At 41.2% G+C, this 24,368-nt stretch overlaps 1 protein-coding gene and 1 long non-coding RNA gene across 2 annotated transcripts in view; one reads left to right on the top strand and one right to left on the bottom strand.

Annotated features, from left to right (window-relative positions):
• The window catches only part of LOC122465440, a 65,410-nt gene that overhangs the window by 9,532 nt on the left and 31,510 nt on the right, over positions 1-24,368 (top strand). The window contains exons 2-3 of the long non-coding RNA XR_006290304.1: positions 12,149-12,407; positions 22,886-22,920. This is a non-coding gene — a long non-coding RNA (uncharacterized LOC122465440). The remainder of the gene's footprint in view (positions 1-12,148; positions 12,408-22,885; positions 22,921-24,368) is intronic.
• LOC102934578 (integrin binding sialoprotein) lies at positions 6,754-21,197 on the bottom strand. Its single transcript, XM_037896425.2, has 7 exons — positions 21,117-21,197; positions 18,313-18,377; positions 18,130-18,180; positions 17,945-18,016; positions 14,023-14,085; positions 8,758-8,886; positions 6,754-7,691 (listed from the first exon to the last, which is right to left on the bottom strand). The coding sequence occupies exons 2-7, from the start codon at positions 18,364-18,366 to the stop codon at positions 7,110-7,112; spliced, it is 951 nt and encodes a 316-aa protein (XP_037752353.1). The 5' UTR covers positions 18,367-18,377; positions 21,117-21,197; the 3' UTR covers positions 6,754-7,109.

Below are 24,368 nucleotides of genomic sequence, written 5' to 3'. Positions count from 1 at the left end.
GAGGGAAGAACTTGCTGAAACCTCAAAATGCAGCCTGTTTGAATTTCTTCTTGAGTAATTAAAGTTTTCTTCCAACTGGCTTCACCTAGTTTCATTTTTCTAGAGATGTGCAGTGACTCATCAAAAGCACTATAAGAAGTGTCTGCAGGTGACTTACAGTAACTTCCTCAGAAGTAAAACACTTGCTCTGAAGAGACTGGATGTCTGAGAGGGACCAGAACATGGAGTCATTCTCCTCTGAATCTCTGGTTCTCATACACTCCAGAGCAGTAGTGACCAAAGGCAGTTCCATGGTGATTAACTTACCTAGGTGTCCCTTGTGTGCTCTGACCTTTGGTACCTGACCCTGTAGTGGCTCTGTCTCTCTCAGAGAAGCCTATAATGGCAGGGATTGTTGTTGTTTAAGAACAAAGTAATATGATGTGTGGGTGTGTGTCTTACAATGTGTAGTACATGTATATGTCAGCTCAGTGTTATAGTGATATAGTTTTGTGTCTGACAAAGTTATTTTAAGTATTGTTATACACTCCTTGTTAAAGATCAGTTTTTATGAAAGAGGTTCTGGGGAATGTTGTAAACAAATGAGTACATTAACATGCGTAAGGAAAGAAATACAATCATAACTGAAGTAATTAATTTAGCATGTGCTTCATTATCATTCTAAATTAATCTATTGTAAAAAGCTTTCACTAATATAATCTCTTCTGAGTTCTGCTAGTTGCTGGACCAAAACTAATAAAAGCAAGGTGCCATGTGTCTGTGATATATGTAAATAAACTCAAATAATTTGTTTATTAATGCTTGTTAGCATATTCCCTTTGTCCTGCTTGGTCATTGGTGGATTACACAGGTGTAGTCCATGAATTATTCTTGTTACGTTAATGCTTATATAAAAAACACCTGCAGAAAAACCATACTTTATCACTTGTATACAGACATTTCTATATATTCTATTCTATTTGGCATGCATTAAGCAAATTATGCACTGCCTAGACTAAATTCAGCTACAGTTTATCAGCTTCATTTCACTAATCAATAGATTTGTGCTTGCAGAGAAAGATGGAGCAAATCTACTAGGGGAAAAATTAAATGTTAAAAGGCAATAGGGCAAGAGAAATTACCTTTTTATCTTCAGACTGCAAGATTTCTTCAGCCGACTTTGTAGGCTTTGTGCACTTTGCTGAAATGTAAAGTTTGTTATAATTTCCAGTAGCCAATCAGCTCTTGCTACCTTAGCACCAGCAAACAATTTGTCAGAACTAGAAGTGCCCACAGATAACTATGGGGGGTAATTTTACTCTAAAAATGTTTTTGTGGTAAAAGGCAGCTATCAAATGTTCCGTCTAGCTGAATAAACAGAAAGCACAGTATATAAATATCTATTTTGAAGTTTAAACTGTTCAATAATTAGAATAGATTTTAGGACTTGTGCTTCCACTTATGTGATTAATAAGAGGCTGGTGGCAACTTTCAGCATGTTTACCACAGAAGATACATGGAAGGGAATTAAGTTAAAGACAAGGGAGTGTTGTCAAGTGGCCAGAGCAGAAGACTGTGGGTCAGGCCTCCATTCTAATCTATTTACAGCGCTGCTATGAGCATGCAATGTTTGATATTGGTGATATCACTTTACATACGAGGCCTCACTTTCCCCATCTGTAAAATGTATCTAATATCCACCTACTTTAGAGGGGTGTTTTAATCACCTCTTCAGCCCTTTTAGCTCCTCAGACAAAAACACTATATATAAGATAGATGAAGTTGTGCAAAAGTTAACATTTTGTTTTCATCTGAAAAATGCTCTCCATGCCCAGTGATTTCACCTCTCCTCCAATTTTGCTTTATCTGCTATTTGGGCAAAATGGCTATTTTCACAATGAAAGTATGTTAAAAGCATATATTTATATATCTTTTTGATGCAGCTGCTCTGTTTATTTGATAAGCAGGCTCATTTTTGCCCCTTTTAGCTTGGAAAAAGACCTATGTTTGCTTGAAAATTGGGTCATTATCAGTGAAAAATGGCCATGTTTTGCTTGTAAACAAAAATGTTCAAACCTTTGCACAATGTTTCACAAAACTTCTCATTGTCAAATTTGTAACAAAAAGCAAGAATTTTGTGTCATTTAGTTTTTTTATTACATATAGTTCATCCATACAACTTAACCTTTTTTGTATATTGTTTTCATGTTTTGTTTTCTTGATTCCTCCTCTAGTTGTTGAGCCTCTTCTTTCCAAAATTTATGCTTGTCCCAATATTGGTGATTTCTTCACTACTTTGCAGGATGCTTTTACTTCTTCCACTTTTCCAGAGGTCTTGGCTTGTTTGCACTGTTCCTGTAACGTTCTTGTTTTGTTGCTTTTCCAACTTTTCCCTGTTTGCTTATGCCTTCCAGTATCACTGTGTTTTGTATCACTGCTTTGAATATTCCCCGTCTGATCTGTAATGAGACTTCTTCATTAGCACAAATGAATGGCCTGAAATACTTTCCAAGCATCACCTTGTATGCCGCTTTCACAGACCTAATCTTTAATTTATCACGAGCAAATCTAGTTCCATTTGCACCCATCTTTTTATTCATCTTTAAGTTAATCTTTCCATTTGTAGTTCATGATCACTACCACACTCGGCACTTGTATAAATTCTGACATCCAACAATGACCGTCTGTACATCTTACTGATAATGTGCTCTGTTTTGGTTTTTGGTTTGGCCACCTAATGAGTTCCAGGTAACCTTCTGCATGTCTTTCTGAGGAAACCAAGCATTGCCAATAACCAGATTGTGCATCTCACAGCACAAGGTAGACTCAACAAGGCACACATTAAAAGCATTAAAACCTGCTGATAGGTCTCAAAATGTGAAGTCAAGGTATGGGATTGGTTACAATCAAAAAGTTTACAGTGGTGTGAGCGCCGCAGAAGACAGGTGATAGAATGCCAAAGAAAATAATGCAAATGCAACCAAGGTCAGTCAGACCTAGAGACAACCACTGACTAGATGGCAGGACATCGTATGTGGGTACATGACTTGACTTTAGTAATCTTATATCTTGACTTTAGTAAAGCTTCAGATACTGTCTCGCATGATCTTCTCATAAACAAACTAGGGAAATGCAACCTAGATGGAGCTACTTATAAGGTGGGTGCAAAACTGGTTGGAAAACCATTCCCACAGAGTAGTTATCAGTGGTTCCAATCATGCTGGAAGGGCATAATAAGTGGGGTCCGACAGGGATCAGTTCTGGGTCCGGTTCTGTTCAATATCGTCATCAGTGATTTAGTTAATGGCATAAAGAGGACACGTATAAAGTTTGAGAATGATACTAAGATGGGAGGGGTTGCAAGTGCTTTGGAGGATAGGATTAAAATTCAAAATGATCTGGACAAACTGGAGAAATGGTCTGAAGTAAATAGGATGAAATTCAATTAGGACAAATGCAAAATACTCCATTTAGGAAGGAACAATCAGTTGCACACATGCAAAATGGGAAATGACTGCCTAGGAAGGAGTACTGCAGAAAGGGATCTGGGGGATCATAGTGGATCACAAGCTAAATATGAGTCAACAGTGTAAAACTGTTGCAAAAAAAAGCGAACATCACTGTGGGATGTATTAGCAGGAGTGTTATAAGCAAGATACAAGAAGTAATTCTTCTGTTCTGCTCCATGCTGGTTAGGCCTCAACTGATGTATTGTGTCCAGTTCTGGGAGCCACATTTTAGGAAAGATGTGGACAAATTGGAGAAAGTCCAGAGAAGAGCAACAAAAATGATTAAAGGTCTAGAAAACATGACCTATGAGGGAAGATTGAGAAAATTGGGTTTGTTTAGTCTGGAAAAGAGAAGATTTGAGAGGGGACATAACAGTTTTCAGGTGCATAAAAGGTTGTTACAAGGAGGAGGGAGAAACATTGTTCTTCTTAACCCTTGAGGATAGGACAAGAAGCAATGGATTTAAATTGCATCAAGGGTGTTTTAGGCTGGACATTAGGAAAAACTTCCTAACTGTCAGAGTGGTTAAGCACTGGAGTGAATTGCCTAGGCAGATTGTGAAATCTCCATCATTGGGGATTTTTAAGAGCAGGTTAGACAAACGCCTGTCAGGGATAGTCTAGATAATTCTTAATCCTGCCATGAGCGCAGGGGACTGGACTAGATGACCTCTCTCTCGAGGTCCCTTCCAGTCCTATGATTCTATGACCAAGTTGGGCTCAGTGGAGGAACAAGCCATGGACAACACTGAATGGCAACATTGTAACTGCTCCGTGTCTTCAAAGATGGTCTGGGATGAAAGAGAGAGTTCATCCATATCTAATGTAAACTCAAAATAATGATCTCTGACCTTCCTTACAGACTCTCTTTAATATCGCTCCTAACTTCCTTTTTCTTCTCTCCATTCACAGCTATGCATCTCACTTCCTTTCTCTGCCTTTTGGTTGGTTGGTTGTTGGATTTTATTGTAATAATACCTAGGACCCTGAGTCATGGATCAGGGCACCAATATGCTAGACACTGTGCAAACACAGAATCAAAAGATGGTCTCTGCCTGAAGAGGTTACAGTGCAAATATAACAAATAGTGACTGGGGAGCCCAAAGTAACGATGACACAATATTGGTCAGCAAGAAAAGCAGTGGTCATGGCACAGAAGCTGCCTGATCACTGTCAACCACTGGGTTGCTTATGTTTGCCTCTCCCCTTCACTCAGCCCTTTGGAGTAACCCCAACCCTACCAGGCTTATTCACATCCTCCTGGGCTTTCCTGGTTTTTCAAAATTGCAAAGTTAAACAAAGAACTAGCCACTTCTAGTTCTTGGGGGGAGGGATAGCTCAGTGGGGGGGAGGGATAGCTCAGTGGTTTGAGTGTTGGCCTGCTAAACCCAGGGTTGTGAGCTCAATCCTTGAGGAGGCCATTTAAGGATCTGGGGCAAAAATTGGGGATTGGTCCTGCTTTGAGCAGGGGGTTGGACTAGATGACCTCCTGAGGTCCCTTCCAACCCTGATATTCTATGATTCACTTGGGTGTGAACGATGTATCTGTGTGCAAAACTGCAGAAGTTGAGCGTGCCGTTGGGACACATGGTTTTTGAAAATCAGAACTGTGTCACAAAGGCTCATTGGTAGTTCACTACTGTGTCAGCAACTCTTGTCAGGCCTGACATACTCATTACACCTCACATGCTGATCATTAATGTCACTGTGAAATGTTTGTAACAACTCAGTCGGTGAAATTATGGACACTCTCTGGGAATATGTCCTGGAGACTGTACACAAGGGTGACAAAACAGGTTTCTTCTATTAAAAGGGGAAATAAAGTGTGATGGCAGATGCTCCGTCCAGGAAAGAGGGCTCTGACCTGCTGCCTCTAAGTCAGCCAGTGGCTAACTCTCCTAAAACTTTGTAAGGGAGGGGAGTGACCCTGGACACTCCTGTATTCACAGCCTATTCACTATTGTGGTAATCTTTGTACAAAATATGCCTTGAAAGGTATCATCTGAAAACTAATAACTCACTGATTTATGCCCAGATAAATTTGTTAGTCTCTACGGTGCCACAAGGACTCCTCGTTGTTTTTGCTGATACAGACTAACACGGCTACCACTCTGAAACCTGTCACTGATCACTAACGTTCTGGTGTGGGGTATGTACCACGTGTACATTAAGAGTGATGGATATATGCTGGAATTATGACTTAAGTGTGTTTAAAGCAGGCATGTCAGGAGGTGTTGGTAACAGGTTTGCCCTAGACAAAGGACTATGTATTCGATTCTCTGACCAGCCTCGTGTTCGGAGAAAGACAATGAAAGTCCATTTTCACATATTAGGCAAACAAAACTATCAGGCTAACAGGATGGGGTACAGAGTGGGGCTGTAGACAGGCTGCTAGGGTCAGAGCTGCTGAACCAGGGCTGTCCAGCACAAAGGCACTTCAGGCTTGTAGGTTGGTTGTGAGCGTCCCTGGCTGGCAGCTACGGCAGCGAAGTGTTGTAGAGCGCCCATATTGCAGGGGCAAGTGGTGACGCAAACCTTTACTGGTCTGGATTGCACCCTGAACCTCGTAAGAAGGTCCTATGTGCCTTAGCCAAAAGTCCTTTCTTTGCCTTAACCACAGTACCATCCTTATCACACAGAGACTGTCAGGATGCAGTTATGATTTTACGGTCAAACTCTTTTCTTTACTACACCGGTATGTAAATCTGGAGTAACTATTAAAGACAAGAGGGTTATTCTGGATTTGCATCAGCATAACATAAAGAAGAATTTAGCCCACTGGTTGCTTATTGATATGATATGGCCTTGATGTATGGTCATTTAAAGTAGCAATGAAAGATAATGTAAGATTTTCACTGACTCCAAATTTTACAGGTTCATCTCAGTTGCACCAGGTCAGTGCCATATCTTATTATAATGCCAGCAGGAAAACTGTGAATCTGTTGATAAAGTATTCCCTAAAAGAGGGCCCTTCATTTATTCTGAGGTTAGACTAGAGAAGTTTTTCTATTTTTAATCAATCATTTCCTCTTGCCAGGGTGTCTTGTGTGCATTTTGGCATGGGGTCAGATAGGAATAAGTCAGTCTCAAAACACAGCGAGGCAGATCCTCAGCTGGTAAAAACCTATGTAGCTCCTTTGCCTCCAGTGCAGCTATGCAGATTTACACCAGCTGAGCATTTGCTCCCATTCGTGGAAAACTAGCAAGTGACGTGGTATTCTGGGCAGATAATTAAAAAGTTGTTTCTTCTTCATTACAACATGTTGGTCATTTTGGTTGCTTTAAAATTCATTTTGACTTTAATATAAACAATGGATAGACACACTGCAAATATATAGGATACAACAAAACTCACTGGATAATTCCACCTGACATACAATATTCCTCAGCACCAGGATTAAAAATCTACAAACCTCAGGAGCATATATAATGTCCAAAAGCATGTCTTTAACAAAGAGCACATTTTAGTAGTTAGCAGTAATGCCACTCATTAAAGGTGGATCCCCCCCTTCCCCTTTTTTACCGGCATCGAGTTACATTTTGCTGCACCTTCCTGAGAACATTGAAAACAATTGCCATGCAGAGTATGAGCATTAACAATATCAATCACGGTCTTGCTGTTCATTGATTGTAATAGTAATCATGGCCGTATACATCATACCCATGCCCCTTGTAGTAGCCATATTCATCCTCGTATGTTCTGTAGCTGTCCCCTCGGGGATACCCATTCTCCCGGCCGTCGTTATAATCTGTTTGGCTTTCGTAGCCATTTTCATAGACCGGGGTGGTGGTTTCTCCATTTTCATAACCCCACAGATCCCCAGGGGTGGTGGTGTCATAAACACCCTCATCCTCAGTTGGCGTGGTGTCACCTCGCCCCGGATCTGTCGGGGTGGTGATGACGATGGTTGTGGCTTCGGTTTCATTCTCTTCCTCCTCCTCCTCTTCAGCCTCTCCATTGCCACCATTCCCATTCTCTGTATCTGTACCATTGGTGCTCGTGCCGTTACCGCCGGTGCCGTTCTCGTCCACTTTTTCAGTTTCTTCCTCCTCTTCTTCATTTTCCTCCTCCTCATTTTCATCGCTGTCCTCTTCGCCTTCAGAGCCTTCGCTCTTCCCGCCTTTTCCGGGAGCTTTGCATCCCCCCCCCTTCTTAGAGCTTTCACCCGTTTCAGCATTCTCAGGACTTTGGCTGTCTTGCTCCTGTGTCACATATGGCAAAAGGGTTTGGATTTACAAAGGGATAAATAGACAAGAGAAAGACGCAGTCATTCGAAAACTTTTAACATGGGGCCAGATCCTGAGCTCTGAGAACTTCAGGCGAAGTGTGTCTTGCCCTAATGGACCACAGATGGGTAGAAGGAAGGAAAGATTCCCTCCCGGCTTCTTGCATGGCCCATATAAGGGATGGTTAGTTGCAACTCAGTCCCTTGGGGGCGGGGGTGGTGCAGGGACTGCATTCCAAAAGCTTCCCACACTCTAGGGGGAAATGGCAGGGAAGTAAGCAGCGGTATGGCTCTCTACCCACACCCACCCACAGTGGCTGGCCCACTGGGCAGCAATATGACAGAGCTTTCAAAATGGTGCAATAAATTACTCCCAGTGCAATTGGGAACATGCAAAAAGCATTGTGCCCGTCTGAAAGGCACATGGTGACTCAACTGACTTACACAAGCTGAGGAGCTGGTAATACATGGCTGCAGACAGAGACTCCTTTCAGCATGTTTACCTCCCAGCAGATATAGCGAGAAATATCATCCACTGGCTCCTAAGCCCATGCCAAAAAGCGGAACGTGCTCCAGACTAAGAAGCATTGAAAACATACTGTATTTTATAGCACTGGTATTTCCCCCTGGTTTGAGGGAACAGAAAGACATTAAGGCACTGTAAAGCCTGCCTTCAAATTGTAAGCTGTCACTATATATGTGTTTTGTATGGTGCCTACCATAGTGAGGGCCCTTACCTGGTCTAGACCTGTAGGAACTCTTGGAAACATAAATACTACTATTAATGGTTATGACACAAATTGAGGTTTAACAATGGGAACCATGTAATAAAGGAGCTGAACTGTATTTAGTGTGCCTGTTCTCCAGAGTAAATCAGGAGTCCATTGAGTTACACCGGTGTAAAATGGGTGAGCAGAGAATCAAGCTCAATGTATTTTGGGATTCCTTGAGCCAGTCTATTGGGCCAGGAGGTGGGGCGGGTGGCAGCCTTTTGTACTGGCTTCATTGTATTTATAAACTTACTGGAGGGCTGCAAATATTACCTTCTTAGGGATTTTGGTTATTCCGTTACCAAGGCCTTTCTTGCCTACAGCCTTCTTTCCAGTGGGAGTCTCAGTAGTAGTTTCTTCACCTTCATTCTCTCCATTGTTTCCTTCATTTGACTGCTCCTGCTGAGATATTACATGACACTGGTCACAGAGGCTGTTTTAGTTTCGACAGAGATGTAAAAATAATCTCATCATGTGAGCAGTAAACATTTCAATAGAGGGAATTGTCTTTCCCTTCTGTCCTTGCTCTGTCTGCCTTAAATACTGAAGGAAAGCATTCTTTCTTAGGAGCTTGCGATGCCAATCCTTGCAGGGAGAACAAAGAATCCTGAATTTGTGTCTTGGCTGTGGAGTTCGAGAACAAATAATTTTAGACTTCTGTTTTCAAAAGCAACCTCAAAATTGAGTGTGCACAGTCATCTGCAAATCTAAACAAACAGGCTGCATGAATATCCCATTATCTGCAAGACGAAATGATTGTGTGAACAAAATTACAAGCACACACTTAGTAATGAGGTAGAGGATGTGTTGATAATTTCACCTTAAGGGGCACATTTTTTCTAGAAGCCTGAGTTGGTGTGTTCAGCTACCATGATTATTGATATACATTAGTATTATGCACATATAATACACAACTGGCCATTTAGTAGTCACAGTTGCATGTAAAATTTTGTATCTCTATGCATAGGTGCTGGAACTAGGGGTGCTGGGGGTGCTGACACGCCCCCTGACTTGAAATGGTTTCCATTATATACAGGGTTTACAGTTTGGTTAAATGGCTCTCAGCACCCCCACTATAAAAATTGATCCAGCCCCACTGTCTCTATGGTAAAATGTAAGCTCTATGGCTAAACTGTTAAATCTGCATATATGCAGGTAGTTGCTCGAGCAAAAAAGCACATGCATTTGCAACCCTAATGTTCAAGCAGTTACAGCTATAGCGCATGTAGTAATTGTAATTACATAATGAGCAGTTCAAGTAAGACTCTGGGTTTGTGTGTATTTAAATATGCTACTTTAACATTGGACAACTGGGACCACTTTTGGTTTTGTGTTTCTAGAGCTGAGGTTTGTCCAACTTTTTTCCCAGTGCAGACCATATCTTAATATAGCTATCCTCGAACTGACCACTAAAGTCCCATTCACAATCACACAACATCCCAAAGACCTGTTCAGAAAACTGGGACTACTTTGGGTTTTGTATTTTCCCAGGAATTTTTGCTTTGAGACTTCAATGAAAACCAAAACGGGTCCATCCTTCCTTTGTAATTACACATCAGGGACTGAAGCTGAATGGTTTTGTTTTGGTCTCTGTTTAACAAAGTATATCATTTGAAAGAACCAAATTAAGCTTTGAAGTAGGGATGGATGAACTCGTTTTGCTTCAAATGCACCCAGACATAGTGGGTTTGAAAGTTTTGATTTGAACTCAGATATCAATGGGTTTGCTTTCTGCTTTGGAGTATCTCTGGAAAAGGAAGCAGATGAAAAAACACCACTGAAGAAATAGAGTGCAAAGTGGATCAGATTGTTGGGGAGGCTGGAAAAAATATAGAGACACAATTGCAAAGCAGCAGAGAGGGAAGAGTGAAAAATTGTAATCAACAAATAAAAATGATATAGGAGGCCCACTTCTGCCAGACTGACTTTTAAGGTTTGTTTTCTATCTCTAACACATCACAATAAAACAGCCGTGTATTGATCTATTCTGGATACCAAGAGGGCTGGGGAGGAAAAAAAATATGAAAGGTCTGGTGATGGATCCTATCCTTGGGGTGGAAGTGAAGTCCCTGGCTTCCCTGGGAAGTGGACTGAAGAGCTGAGTATATAGTTTTAGTGCTCAATTGAATGGGAGGGACATTTGACTTCTGAGGCTACTGATGGCTAGCTTCACCTGTTCTCAAGGCTCAGATTGGGGAAGAGAGAAACCTATTTCTCAAATTGTAGATAGATACCTGTACATGGTGCTTGTGCTGGTTCTTTTAGTAATTCCTCTTGTTCCTCTGGCAAGCCTGGCTCAATTTTTCTTTCTTATTTTTGCACACAGCCAATTGCTAGTGTTAGAATTTGTAAAAATTCCATAGACTTTCCCCCTGTCTTCTGAGGACTGCCTTGTTTACATGACCAGTAGTAAGATACTAAAGAGAGGAACAGTCTAATGTGATCACCTTCAACACAAACTGCTCAGTATCTAAAGAGGAATCAAGGAAGGTAAACCGAAAATCTTGGGTTAATTTAGTGCCAGTTAAAACGTAAGTTATTTTCTACTCTCTTGAAAGAGCCACCAAATTGCATGGTGTGGTTGTCTGTGCGGATAGGTATCAGAACTTGTCATGTGCCCAATAAAATAATTATCATAGTTATGCTGTTTATATAGCCATTGCTGAGGTTCTGCCTCTTCATTATAAATTATCTTTCTTTCCACTGCCTTTAAGGCTAAAGCCTGCCACAGAATTGTCTTAGCCTGAAAACCACTTTTTAAAAAAACAAAAACAATAGAGAATAAAGTCAATGTTTCTTCAAGCCACTTTGGTTCACTTCACAAATTTACTATCTGAAACCTCAAGTCATGTAAACGAAATTCATATGGAGATTTAAGAGTTACAAGTAGAAGCACTTTCAAGGAGAAGTTAAAGGGTTATTTTTTTTTGTTTTTTTTTAATCCAGCCCGGACCTGGTTTTATGCTTTCAGGGGTCAGGGTTTTTCCTGCGAGAGTTGTTTATATCACCAACACCTAAACAGTTTCAGGATGCAGATTCTGGCTCTTCTCCAGGTTGGCTGCATGTCATCAACACTTCGCAAAGGAAAGGCAGAAACCTGACCCTAGTCTTGGCAGGTAGATAATAGAGGGATTGTTTTTAGATGACAGTATTCTGCCTACAGATGAATACAGACACAATATACATGGTAATGCTCTGCCTTTTAAAATGTGGCCTCTGTTTTTTTTGGATACCATTTTTATCCTTGTGAATAACTGTAAACTCAAAGTTAGAGATTAAATGCTCACCTACCTGATGGCAACTGCAATGCACACATAATTAATACTGTGCCCACCAGAACAGAGACGATGTTGAAGCCCTTTCCAGGTAAGACCCATCTTTAAATATAGGCGTACATATTCCATACACACTAATGGTCCTGGATGTCTCAGTTTGTGAGTACTCAAATTGAGAGACTTTCAAGGGGTGGGTGCTCAGCATGTTCTGAAAATCAGGTCCCTTTAAAATCACTCATATTGGGCACCCAAAAAAATCACTCCTCACTTTGGAAAATCTTAGCTGTGCTGGTCTATAAATGTTTAAGCTATTTGCACGTTACACAGGGGCATGTTCTTTGCAGGGGGTATTTTGAAATATATTTTCCTCTTTTCTCTCAAACTGATAGGGCAATTTATTCGCCATCAGATCGAGTTTCTTCTTCTCTGCCAACAAAAATACCAATTGGGAAATAAATTTCAAATGAGTTACTCTGTTTAAAATCCTGGTTTCCTGACTATGTATGAAAGGCCAAATTCATGGAAACAGAGCAAAGAAGATACACCTTGCTCCACATGAAAGCCCCACAGGATTGAGGAGTGGACTCAGTCTCAACTACTCAGGATATCTGGTTAGCTGGGCCACAGCTACTAATACATGCCAAGGAGGTGAGTCGGGGGGTAAGGTCCACTGTTTGTTCTCCTGCTTGTGGTGTTTCAATCCTGTAGATTTATGCTTTGTATGGAAACACTGGTGCCCTGTCTTGCTTATACTTCCCCCATTGCCCCTGTACTGAGTTGCAGAGATCTCCACAGTACATAGGTTGCAGAATCTCTATGCACCAGGCTCTCAGATAATTATTGCCTCCCGTGAACCTGACATATTGATTTTTCAACTGCCGTTGGGCATTATGCATCCATGTAGCATGCCCCAGGATTTAACCCTAAGTATTTGCAAATGAAATTGCACGATTATTTTCAGTATGTAGATTTAGGAGTGTAATATATTCCTTTCCCTGGGTACCTGTATAATTAACACCAATGGTTGATGTATAAGTGTGTGGAAAGCCAGGTAAGCACAATATATATATAATGGCATCTTTGTAACCCATAACAGTCATTCAAGCCAAAAATTCGGTGTTATAAATACAGTAGTGTCTAAGCACACATTGACTCAAGAGACCATAATGGTAGCAAAGAAGCTATTACTGCTTATCCAGGTCAAACTATACATTTCCAAAAATAGCATTACACCAAAATACATATTTACACAAAAGATTATATCAGTTTTGAAGGAGACAACACAATTTAGAAGGTAAATAGTAATAGGAGAGGATGCTTAACTCCCAGTACTGCAAATACACCCCATGGTTATATGATGGAAGTACTCTCTGTAGTTAGTGTTCCCTTTTCTGTGTTGATGGGCTTGTTTTATGAGTTAACACTGGGGCCACTCTTGTTTCTGGGTCACTTTATTCCCCTAAGGATTATGTTGCAGAATTCTGTGGTATGCCAACAGGGAGAACAACTTCTGTGTCGGTAAAATAAGGACTGGTGAATCACCAAACTCAAGAACAGTGCAGAAGATTGCATGCTGCTCTACATAACGTCCCACACAAACACATACAGCTGAAAGAACTGGACATAGGGCCAGATCCTCAGTTAGTGTGAATCAGCAAAGTTACATTACTGTCAATGGAGCTTTTCAGATTTATATCAGCTGAGGATCTGGCCCACAGACTCTCTAAGGAAAGAAGAGTTTAGTTCCATAATTCTCCACAGTCAATTTGCTTTGCTATTATCCTGATCTAAATTTAGTAAACCTAGTTCTATGGTCTAATAGTTAAGCAGGGCTTTCCACTGTTAGTGCCTCAGTTTACCCATCTGTAAAAAAGCTAGTAACAATACTTACCTGTCTCACAATGTTGTTTTTAAAGAGGTTCTTAGATGAAGGGCACTATTGAAGTGCTGAACATTATTAACACTTCATCTTCTTAGGCCTGAAGCTGGTCTGTTTCTGCAATTTTATCAAGCCCTGCCCATTTCTAAACTGTTGGAACCAGAAAGGCTGGACTGTATCTCAAAGACTACTCCCCCATTTTTAAAAAAAAATGACTCAGGGCTTAAAAAACATAGCAGCAGTCCAGAATGGAAACCTGTGGGTAGTTAGCAATCCTGACAATGACCATTCACAGAGTTCAGACTATTAAAAAATCCCCATTTTTTGTTTGATTTTTTTTGTGCTACTTGGTTTGTTTTGACAATGGCCACTCAAGTTACTTACCCCTTCTTCTTCTTCCTCCTCCTCCGAGCTGTCGCCATCCCCCTCTTCTTCTGAGTCACTGCTCTAAACAGAGGGAAAATTGTGAGTATTTCCTTTCCTGTGCTTCCAGTTAATGGGGGAGGGAGAGAGAGAGAGAGAGTGTTTCTGAGAATTGCATATAAAGCACAGAAAAGATTCTACATGGATAATTGATCTACAAGGTTAGCCAGACAGTTAAAGGATTCTGGTGACCTTATGATGGCGAACATGAAACTTGTGATGCAGAGAGTGGTGGAGAGTCAGGTGCAGAAGGGTTTGTAATGTCAATGGACCCTTGAGACGTGTGTATACCACAGTTATACTGATGTTTCCACCAGCTTCTCAGGGGAGCATGTTGTACAAAAAATGGCTGATGTGGACAATGCCTTTCATCCCAATTATATTATGCCTTTCAGCACTGATTGTATACTTGCACCTTACTGAATGAGATTGACCTGCTGGGGGGAGCACAGCCACCAGCCAGCACACCAGAGCTGCACAATGATTCTGTGCACTGATAAACCCTGAGCCTTTCAAAAGGCCTCATAGGTCCTTCAAAGTTCACACACAGTAGACAAAAAGAAAAGGAGTACTTGTGGCACCTTAGAGACTAACCAATTTATTTGAGCCTAAGCTTTCGTGAGCGACAGCTCACTTCATCGGATGCAGCTCACGAAAGCTTATGCTCAGATAAATTGGTTAGTCTCTAAGATGCCACAAGTCTTCCTTTTCTTTTTGCGAATACAGACTAACACGGCTGCTGCTCTGACACAGTAGACAGATTTTTATGGTCTTGTCTGAAAACTTTGTGGGACTCGGAGTATGTACATTGAGGATGGAGGGCAGGATCAACCTGGCCTAGAGCTGATTGAATCTGTCCTCCTGGGAGACTAAACACTTCAGCTGTGGGGTGTAGCCCACTAAGCCATCCCACTCGCTGGACTGAAAGGCTCCCTTGCTGGTATGTGTGCGCTTTCCCTCTCCTTTTCACAGTAAATCTGCTTCCCTGTCTACAGAACATCTTCTGCCAAATATCTTGCCTCTCCAACAACTTATCCACCATCAGACTTTCCCAGGAACCACAGAGCTTTATGGAAAAGAATAGCGGCCTCGGACAATAAGCTATAGGGGGACAGAAGCTTTCCCTTTCCCCTGCCACCATTCAGTGCTACGCTGTGGTTTTCCGCCCTGGTTCACCCAGTTACTTACGCAGCACTTAACACTTTCAAAGTGCTGCTCAGCCATTAAATTGATTTATGCCATTTGTTACTAAGCAGGCAGAAAGGGTACCAGAATCTGGCCTTAACTAATTTAGACTTCAGAGTAGCAGCCGTGTTAGTCTGTATTCGCAAAAAGAAAAGGAGTACTTGTGGCACCTTAGAGACTAACCAATTTATTTGAGCATAAGCTTTCGTGAGCCACAGCTCACTGTCTCTAAGGTGCCACAAGTACTCCTTTTAATTTAAACTTGCAGCTCACCATGAGATACGTATGTAAACATCGATTTCTGGAGAGAATGGATGTGCTTTGAAATAGATGTAGTTCTCATCATTCAATTTTTCACCGAAGGTATAAGTAATGTTTTGCCTGGATATGTTAATAATTCCTATAAAGGCAGTAAACATTTCTACTCACATTATCTGGGAACCAAATCATTAGCTTTCCATACAGGGCTTTATTATGACTATTATTTCTGGAGGTGGGGAGAGGAAAGGTGTAGGGAAACCCAGGAATTCCACAAGCCTTTTTGGCCTTGGAGCTTGTATCTTCTGTACGTTGACATTTGCGTTCAGCATAATTAGGGACTAGATAAGAGATGGGTTCACAGGATTCTTTTCTGACATTGTGAGTGATAGCTAAAGATGGGCCCGCACAAAAATATATTTGTACCCGAGGGACACACCAAACCACTGTGCTGCTGGGGCATCATTCCCAGACACAGGACTGTTTTTAGCTTCAGAGGAGATCTATGACCGTGCCTCTGCATCTAACTGCATGCCAGTCAAAAGATACAGATATTGAGTCCATGAAAAATAATTCCAAACTGCTGTCTTTTTTTTTAAAGCATACAGTAAATTCTGCCATTTCTCCTATTTTTTTCAGTTGTAAGCAAAATTACTTCTTCCAGTGGAGTCTCCTTTGCATAATTTGTAATTATGCAATTACACATCCTGCTTTCCTGTAACTCTGAGCCATGCCAGTCTGTGCCATTTCCAGAGGCCATACTGAGGTAAATGATGTCATATTCTTGGCAGTACCGTCAGGCAGGATGCAATCCATACGGCTATACTGGCCACAGTTCTGGACAGGTCTGGGAATTAAGTGGCCTTTGTTTACTGCTTTAAAATGAGTGTAATTATTTTATCTTATGTAACAGTGAGTCTCTTTTAAATGACATGTTTTGTGTCAGTGCCCCTGTGAGTCACACCAAATGTCTTTGGAACATGAACCTCGTGGGCTAGATGTTCAAAAGATCCCACCTTATTGAGGTGCTGAGCTCTTCTTTGTAAATCTGGTCATAAGTGTTACAACGGGGGCAGCTGGGTGCCAGGCCCTTTTCAAAACCTGGCCCTTTTTATGACTGTCCTCCAGCTCCTTTCCACTGGCTCTGACAGCATAAAAGGCTGTAAAGATACTGTGGGGAATTCCTGGGGAATTCACTGGCTCTCCTCTGTTACCTGCAGCAGCCCCCAGTTCAGGGGTCACACTGGGGGATGTTCCCAGGGAGAAAGAGGTGTGCCTGGGGCATTCCCACATCAGACTATTTCTGAATGTCAGCCAACCCCACAGTCAACTGCACATAAGCAGGGCCAGCCCTATGGGTGGGCAGCCAGGGTGGGGGCTCTGGATGGCAACTTTCAGGGGCACCACATTCCTCATCTCTTTTTTTGTTGCTGTTGCTTGAATGGTTGATGCAGCCATTTGGGATTTTTGGGGGGGGGGAGGGGTTTGTTTTAAACTCGGCCATTTGGGTGGTGCCAAAAATATTTTTTGCTCTGGCAGCAAAACACCAAAGGCCAGACCTGGGCGTAAGTTAGGGTGGCTGAAAAAATGGATATAATGAGCCTGATTCTCCTTTCACTTACCCCAGACTTACTATAGTATAAATTTGCTGACTTCAGTGGAGTTAATCCTAATTTACACCACTACAGATGGATCAGAATCAGGCCCAGTGCATGTACACCAGCCAGAAGGCCAGATCATCATCCGTTGTGAATTTCTGTAGCTCCACTGAGCTACAATATTTAAATTAGCTGAGAATCTGCCCACCCCCAACTCCCCGACACACACCATAGGACCCACACTTGTGCCAGTTCAGCTTTTGGAGGTTTCTTTCTCTAAAGCATAGCTGGTATTGTTTCGTTTTGGCTAGAGAAACATTTGGGGTGAAATCTTGACCCCGTTGAAGTCCAGGGGATTTTTGCATGAGGTAAGGATTGAGTTGCATGAGGTAAGGATTTCACCCACAGGCTTTTGTTTGTAAAAACTGAATCGGTTATATATATAAATCAATATGAATGGTTCATTTTGCTCCATTTTAAACTATATAGAGAAAATTTCACAGACCCAAAAAAGAATTTAGAGATTTGCAGGATCTTGAAGCAGATTAGGTTCACCCATCTGAATAAGAATAAATTAACATCCCTAACTGTCTTTGGAACATCCCAGGCCAAATTCAGTCCTGGTGCAAATGAGTTTAACTCCTCTACTTTCAGGTGATGCTGATGGAATTATTCCTCCTTATGCCAAAGCTGAGTTCAAATATATGTGAATTGTTCCAAATAACTTTAAGTTATCTAAAATTGGCAATTATTTTTGTTCAAGAGGTATCTAATTATGTTAAGTGTGTGGATCATAATGCAACAGGCAATGTTTATAACTCCTTTTAAAAAGCTGCATTTACCTGAATTCTTCTGTGTGGTGGATACGCATAGGCATATCTGTAAAAATAATATCGATGTCTGTTCTTGAAAACCTAGCAAAAAAGTAAAAAAACTAAATCAATTTTGGTTTCTGGTATTGGAGCTTAAGAAACAAGAGAATGTAATTCTAATACACAAAAATAATCCAACAATGCTAATATCATACCGCGTTTTCTTCCGAGTCATCTGATTTTGCTCTTCTATAGAAGCTTTTTGCCTGTTGGAAAAGGTTATGTTAATGAATGGTTCTCCTACTTAAAAACACCAGCAAGGCAAAGTCACTGGCAAGTGGTATTCTAGCGCCTCATAAATGATCTAGAAGAGTTAGTCAGTTGTTGAAGCCACTTACTGAGAAAGCACAGGCTATTCCCAAAAGGCACATAAAGATAAGTGCAGTCCTCATTGTTGTATTTTCTGGAAGTAACAAGAAGGGTAATGTCAGTATATTTACTTCATATTTATGAAACATCAGCAGAGCAAGGGAGCTCCTGGGATAATGACTTATGCAGTATTTTCATGCAGAAATACCCCAGTGACATTTAGACAGACAGACAGAAGTGTGTGCACACGCACACCCACACCCACACCCAAATATATATGTATGGAGATAGACAAACATAGGGGAATCACTTCTCCCATCAATGGAATACTGCCATTTCTGGGGTTGAATGTCACTTAGGGTATGTCTACACTGCAGCTGGAGGCGTGCCTCCCAGCCTAGGTAGACAGATTTGCACTAATACTGCTTGAACTTGTGTGCCAGAAAGAGCAGCATGGATCTAGAGCTCAGGCAATGGAATGGGCTAGCCATCCAAGCTTGAGTTGGGAGGGCATAGACTCAGGCCGCTAGCCCAAGCTGCTGTCCAAGCTACAATATCCATGCTGCTATTTTTAGCATGCTAGCTAGAGCAGAGCTAGTACAAATCTGTCTACCCAGGCTGGGAGGCACGTTTCCCGCTGCCGAGTAAATATGCCCCTAGAGCGTGTCAACTTCATTGCAGTTAAATTATCTGATTAATTTAGCCTTCTTTCTCTGTTGATGGATCATTCATTAACAAATCCTGATCTGTGAATGTAGTTGTCCTTTGCAAGTACTCACCAAATAGTTTGTGAACAATGTTGAGTCGGTGTTTTTCTTTGCAAACTAATCCTTCATTTGCATTGCATGACTGGGTTTCTAAGTCACATGGCAATGTTTCTGCTCCCTGATTGGACAACTTGGTTTTTAAAACAGGAGACTAGTGAGTGATGAATAGTGAGCAATTACAATGAATAATGTACATCTAGTTTGAGTTCTTGGCCAAATAATCCTTCATATAAGAATTCACAAAACCTCTGGGAATTGCACTCATTTTCACAAATAAACTGGCCGTTGTCTGAATCCTCATGAATAATTCATAGGGTGACATTATGCAGCACAAGCTTGTCACATTAATTCATGAAAATATTAATGAGTCACTTTCTGTATTATTCAACAATACACAGTAACGTGTTAGTGCAGGAAGTCAAGAATGTTGAAATTTCAGGAGGAAACATTTAGATTGGTAGCATGTAATTACCCACCCTGGAGTTTGGCCAGTTCCTTCGGGTTAATTCCTCCATCCTTCTGAAAGGAAACTTTAATGATCTCGAGTAGATTTTTATGTTTGAAGGCACTTCCTGTATCACCATTTTCCTAACTTCAAGCTGAGGTTTTGCTATAGTAAGAATGCTAATGTCACCATGATCAGGGCTGCCAAACATGGGTTTTCCTCATAGGTGTCCCTTCCAAGTAATCAACTGCTCTAACCCTGGTAATCAGCTGATTAGCAATGAGAGTATAGGTCACAATGTGGGCTTACATAATATTTATGTTTAGAACACCTGATATTTGTATGATATTTATACCCCTGAATCACCTGATCTGAATAATGGTCTATTGCACCTTTCCTCAAACTTGCTTGAGACCTCAGGACTTTGACAGGCTCTGGACATCACTCTCTTAACTTTTAGTTGTCTCCAGGGGGAAATAGTGGCCTGCTGTAGGGTTTCTGAGGAACAGCTGACTCCATTATTTACTGTCTTTGAGATAAGTGGCTAGCAGGTCTACTACCTCCTCAGCCCTGCCAGATCCACCCAATTATGTCTTGAAGTGAAGAAGTGTCTTCTTCCTTGTTCTATAGAACAGGACCAGGAAACACATCTCTAGTTCTCATTCAATTTTCTCTCTAAGTCCTCTAAAGCTGGGTGGGCTCTGAGACCTGGTGGGAAATTACCTTTTAGTGCTAAGGTGATTAGGAATCTTACCAGACTCCTACTCCTACCCACCCGCCTCCCCAGTAAAAGTAAATCAGAGAGATCTAAACACTAGGAACCAAATTCAGACATGTGCAAGTGGGTGCAACTGCACTGTAGTTCGTGACGTTTCAGAACTTGCAGTGGTCTGACTTTGGTTCTAATGTGGTTGTCGTGGTTCCTCACTGAACTACAGATTTCTCTGTGGAAGAAGTAATAAACACAGATCCTGAAAGCAAAAATATCCATAACTCGCACAACTGTTTATTTCATTAAGACACTGAGCCATAAGGAGTCAGAGTTTGAGCTGATGTACATCAGTGTAGCTCTGTAGACTTCAGTGGAGTTATGTTGATTTATACCAACTGAGGATCTGGTCCCAAACTTGGAAATTACACCTGTCTGTAATATAATACCTAAAAACTCTGCTTTTGGGATCATTTCTATATTTAAGTTTGTAACAAGGTTAGTTGTATTAATTTTTTTAAGCTGTGGGAAAATCTGTTTCTTCCATCCTGCAAATTTTCCCCATGCTGTATTAAACACAGGTTAGAAAAGAGTCAGGAAAAATTGTTTTCTTAGGTTGTTCAGTAGGGATTTTGATTATATTTCACTCATGAAATTTTTTTGTTCACATTTTCTGTCTCATATTGGAGTGGTTGACAAGTTATAATTAGGTATGGCACGACTTAGTTACCTTTTTCATTCAACTTTATCACAACGATCATGCTGTAAATTCATACCTTTTTTTACAAAGTATACAAAGCATAATTTTGCAATCCAGTTAGAAATAGAGAATCAACAGATTAGAAAAACAGGTGGAAAAAGTTGATCTCAATTTATACAACATATAAAGAAACTAAACATAAGAAATCTTACCAGTTTGCAGTCCTGAAGTGTACAGCCTAGTTAAAAGAAGTCAGTGGACACAGATTTAATAGTTTTGCTTGCTCACTGTCATCCTACTGGAATATAAACTCTCTTTTTACCCTCCAGTAGCCAATCATCACCTTGCCTGTGTGATGTCAGCAAGTGGACTCTCACCATAAAACCCCCCAGTTTCAACATTTTTCTAGACACAGATTTAGTTTATAAACATAAAACTCTGTTCTAGTGCCAAGAGGGTTGTATCGTTTCATTTAATTAAAGGTCTCGTGTAAGATGAAGGGTTTGGATGCTGAGATGTATAATAATGTTCTGAATATAAATTAAAACAAATATTGGGAATTCTGTTTTAAGGGCTTTTTCTCTTTCTTTTTTGGAAAATGTTATATACAAAAGAAGTGGAAACACAACAGTCCTGATTCTCTTCTCACTTAACACCAGCATCAATCTGGTTTAAGGCTAGTGTGAGAGGACTATTCGGTCACAAATAGTGTCATTTGTGCTGATATAGCTCATGAATATGAATTAAACACAGCATATATATTATACGAAGCCAGATGCTCACCATAGTTCTGCTACTTTACACCTTTGGAGAACCTGGCCCATTTTACTGTTTTATAGAAAGAAAGGAAGAAAACCGTTACTATTAACCATTGGATACCATACAATGTACATAGAAAGAAAAAGGAGTACTTGTGGCACCTTAGAGACTAACAAATTTATTTATCAACTCAAAGAATCCCAAAGCACTTTACAGACTATACACAGAGATCACTTGACCCACTGCTGAAAAGCAGTCACTTCTCAGGTGAAACGTGGCAATTGTTTGATGGCGTACTGCAAAGCTAAACAACTGTTTAGAACCTAAAGTGAAGAACAGTTTGTGCAACGGAAAGTACAGGGGGAAGCTAAATAGGCAGAATGTAGTTATTCAAGTTAGAATTTGGTCAGGACACCAGAGTTAGCAACCCTACTCTTGAAGAAATGTATTCAGATCTATGACCACAAGTGGTCAGGACCTTAGTTTTATGGCTCATGTGAAAGATGCCACCTACTGCAGCGGTGTCCATTAACACCATGCTAGGGTACTGGTTCATTACTGACTCAGAGGGTAAATGACCACCTACTGAATTACTAGCACCACTTCCAACAGCCGCTAAGTGTTCGTTGGTGGTCTTCCATCAAAGCACTGTCCAGGCTGGATTTTACACTCATGAAGCACTTCAGTGTGTAGGCATGAGTGTTGGCTTGTCTCTGACCAAAGGCTAACCTTACAATAAACAGTGAGGAGAACTTAAGAGCTGACTGCCCTAACAGATGCTGATATCCCAATGTGGTGGTCACACGGTATGGGCTGAGGTATCTGGAAAAGGGGTTACATTCATCTGTTTTAGTGCTAAGACTTCAGTAGCAAAATATGGAGGGCTGGATTCTACAATTGGCTCTGAGGAGCCAAACCTGGTGGTTATTATTGATACCAGGAAGGACAAAGAGGCAAAGAATGAGAGTGTAACTATATGTACAGGATAGCATTCAGTTATTTATTAGTGATGCAGTGCAGTCCAATTGGGTGACTTTTAGGGGAATTAGAGGGGTCAGGTATCTGCAGTCAGGAGGGTATTGCACACCACCAAAGAGAGAGGAAATCCTTGAACAATGGACTGGACTCAGACTGGAATCAAGTGGCAGAAAGGTCTAGCTGACATTGCTTGAAGGAGGGGGTTTTACTAACTGAATAATTAAGACAGATCTTTTTCTCTCAGGAAGTCAAGATGCTGACAAGGAGAGGCAATTACAGGTATGTTTGTTATCCCTAATTCTCCAGGGCATAGCTGATTTTATACTTTTTTGGATGTTGGGGCTTGCAATGTGCCCATTACCCTACCCAAAGTAGACTAGCAATATTTGAAATGGACATCTGATATCGAATGAATTGTCCGGCCCAACCCTGGGTGTGTCTGATACCAGTTATCTAATACAATGGCAATGTATATTATATGTGCACAAAGTGTGGGTGTGTATGTGCTTTTGTTTGCTCTTTAGGGCCTTATTCCGGCAAAAGTCACATTCATTTAAATAATCATAAATACCAATTTTAAAAATTAAACTCTATATTTCTTGGTGGGTTATGGGGGGGGTTGAGTAAGGCAAGGGGGCTGGTGGTTTTCCTTCACCCCTTGGGCTAAATCCAGGACTGGTGTAAATTAGCACCTCTCCATTGTCTTCAATGGAACTCCACTAATTCTTATCAGCTGAGGATCTGGCTTCTTTTTCTTTCTTTCTTTCTTTTTCTTTCTCTACCCTTCCCTTTTTCTAAATCTTTTTCAACACCAGTTTCTCTTCAAACTGATTCTTTAATACGTCTTTGAATCTTCAAAGTTTTTACCTTCTAAATCCATTCTCTTTTTTTATCTCCGCAAAATATATTTATTTATTTTGGGTCTTTTATTCTCTGACTTATTTTTCCTGTTGGCATTTTCTCTTTTACAGTGTGTCCACCCTGGGGCTGGGAGGAGTGATGCCCAGAGTGGGCAGACAGACTTGTGCTAGCTCTGTTCGAGCTAGTGTCTTAAAAATAGCCACGTGGCTGTGGCAGCTCAGGCTAGTGCAATGTTCACACTGCAATTTTGTCTGCCTACCCTCGCTGGGAGTCATACCACCCAGCTGCAGTGTAGACATACCCTTGGGGTGAAATCCTGAGAGGTGCTGAGCACCTGCAATGCCTATCAATTTGAGAATCAAGGCTCTCAGATTTGAGGTTTAATAGGACTTGCCATTCTGGATCAGATCCCAAGTCCATGTAGTATACATTTGTTTCTAATCACCTCTCTCTTCCCTCATGTTAACCACTCCTGTCTCTGTTAGATGTCCTTTCACTCCTCCTTTCTGGATAAATTATGTGCAATTGTATAATGGGGTTGCTTGTGATGGTAGGGTGCTCAACAGCTGGCAGGGAGGCTCACTTCTGGTTTTTCTTATGTTCCTAAGCTCATGCTTCAGGTTTCAGCTGGCCACCTGCAGGGGTCAGGAAGGGATTCCCCTCCACACCATGTATTCTTGGTGTGTTTTTAATCTCCTTTTTCTGAAGCATCCTGGGGGCCACAACTAGACACTGGACATTAGCTGGGAAGAGTCTGGGCTCTGAGGTAGCATCAAGTATCCTCTCTCTCAGGTGCTTGGTTGCTTGGTTCTTGCTGCCATGCTCAGGGTCTAACTGATCACCACATGTAGGGTCAGGAAGGAATT

Source organism: Chelonia mydas, chromosome 4 (genome assembly GCF_015237465.2).
Source record: "Chelonia mydas isolate rCheMyd1 chromosome 4, rCheMyd1.pri.v2, whole genome shotgun sequence".
Taxonomy (NCBI): Eukaryota; Metazoa; Chordata; order Testudines; family Cheloniidae; genus Chelonia; species Chelonia mydas.
This window is presented reverse-complemented; position numbering and strand designations above follow the sequence as displayed.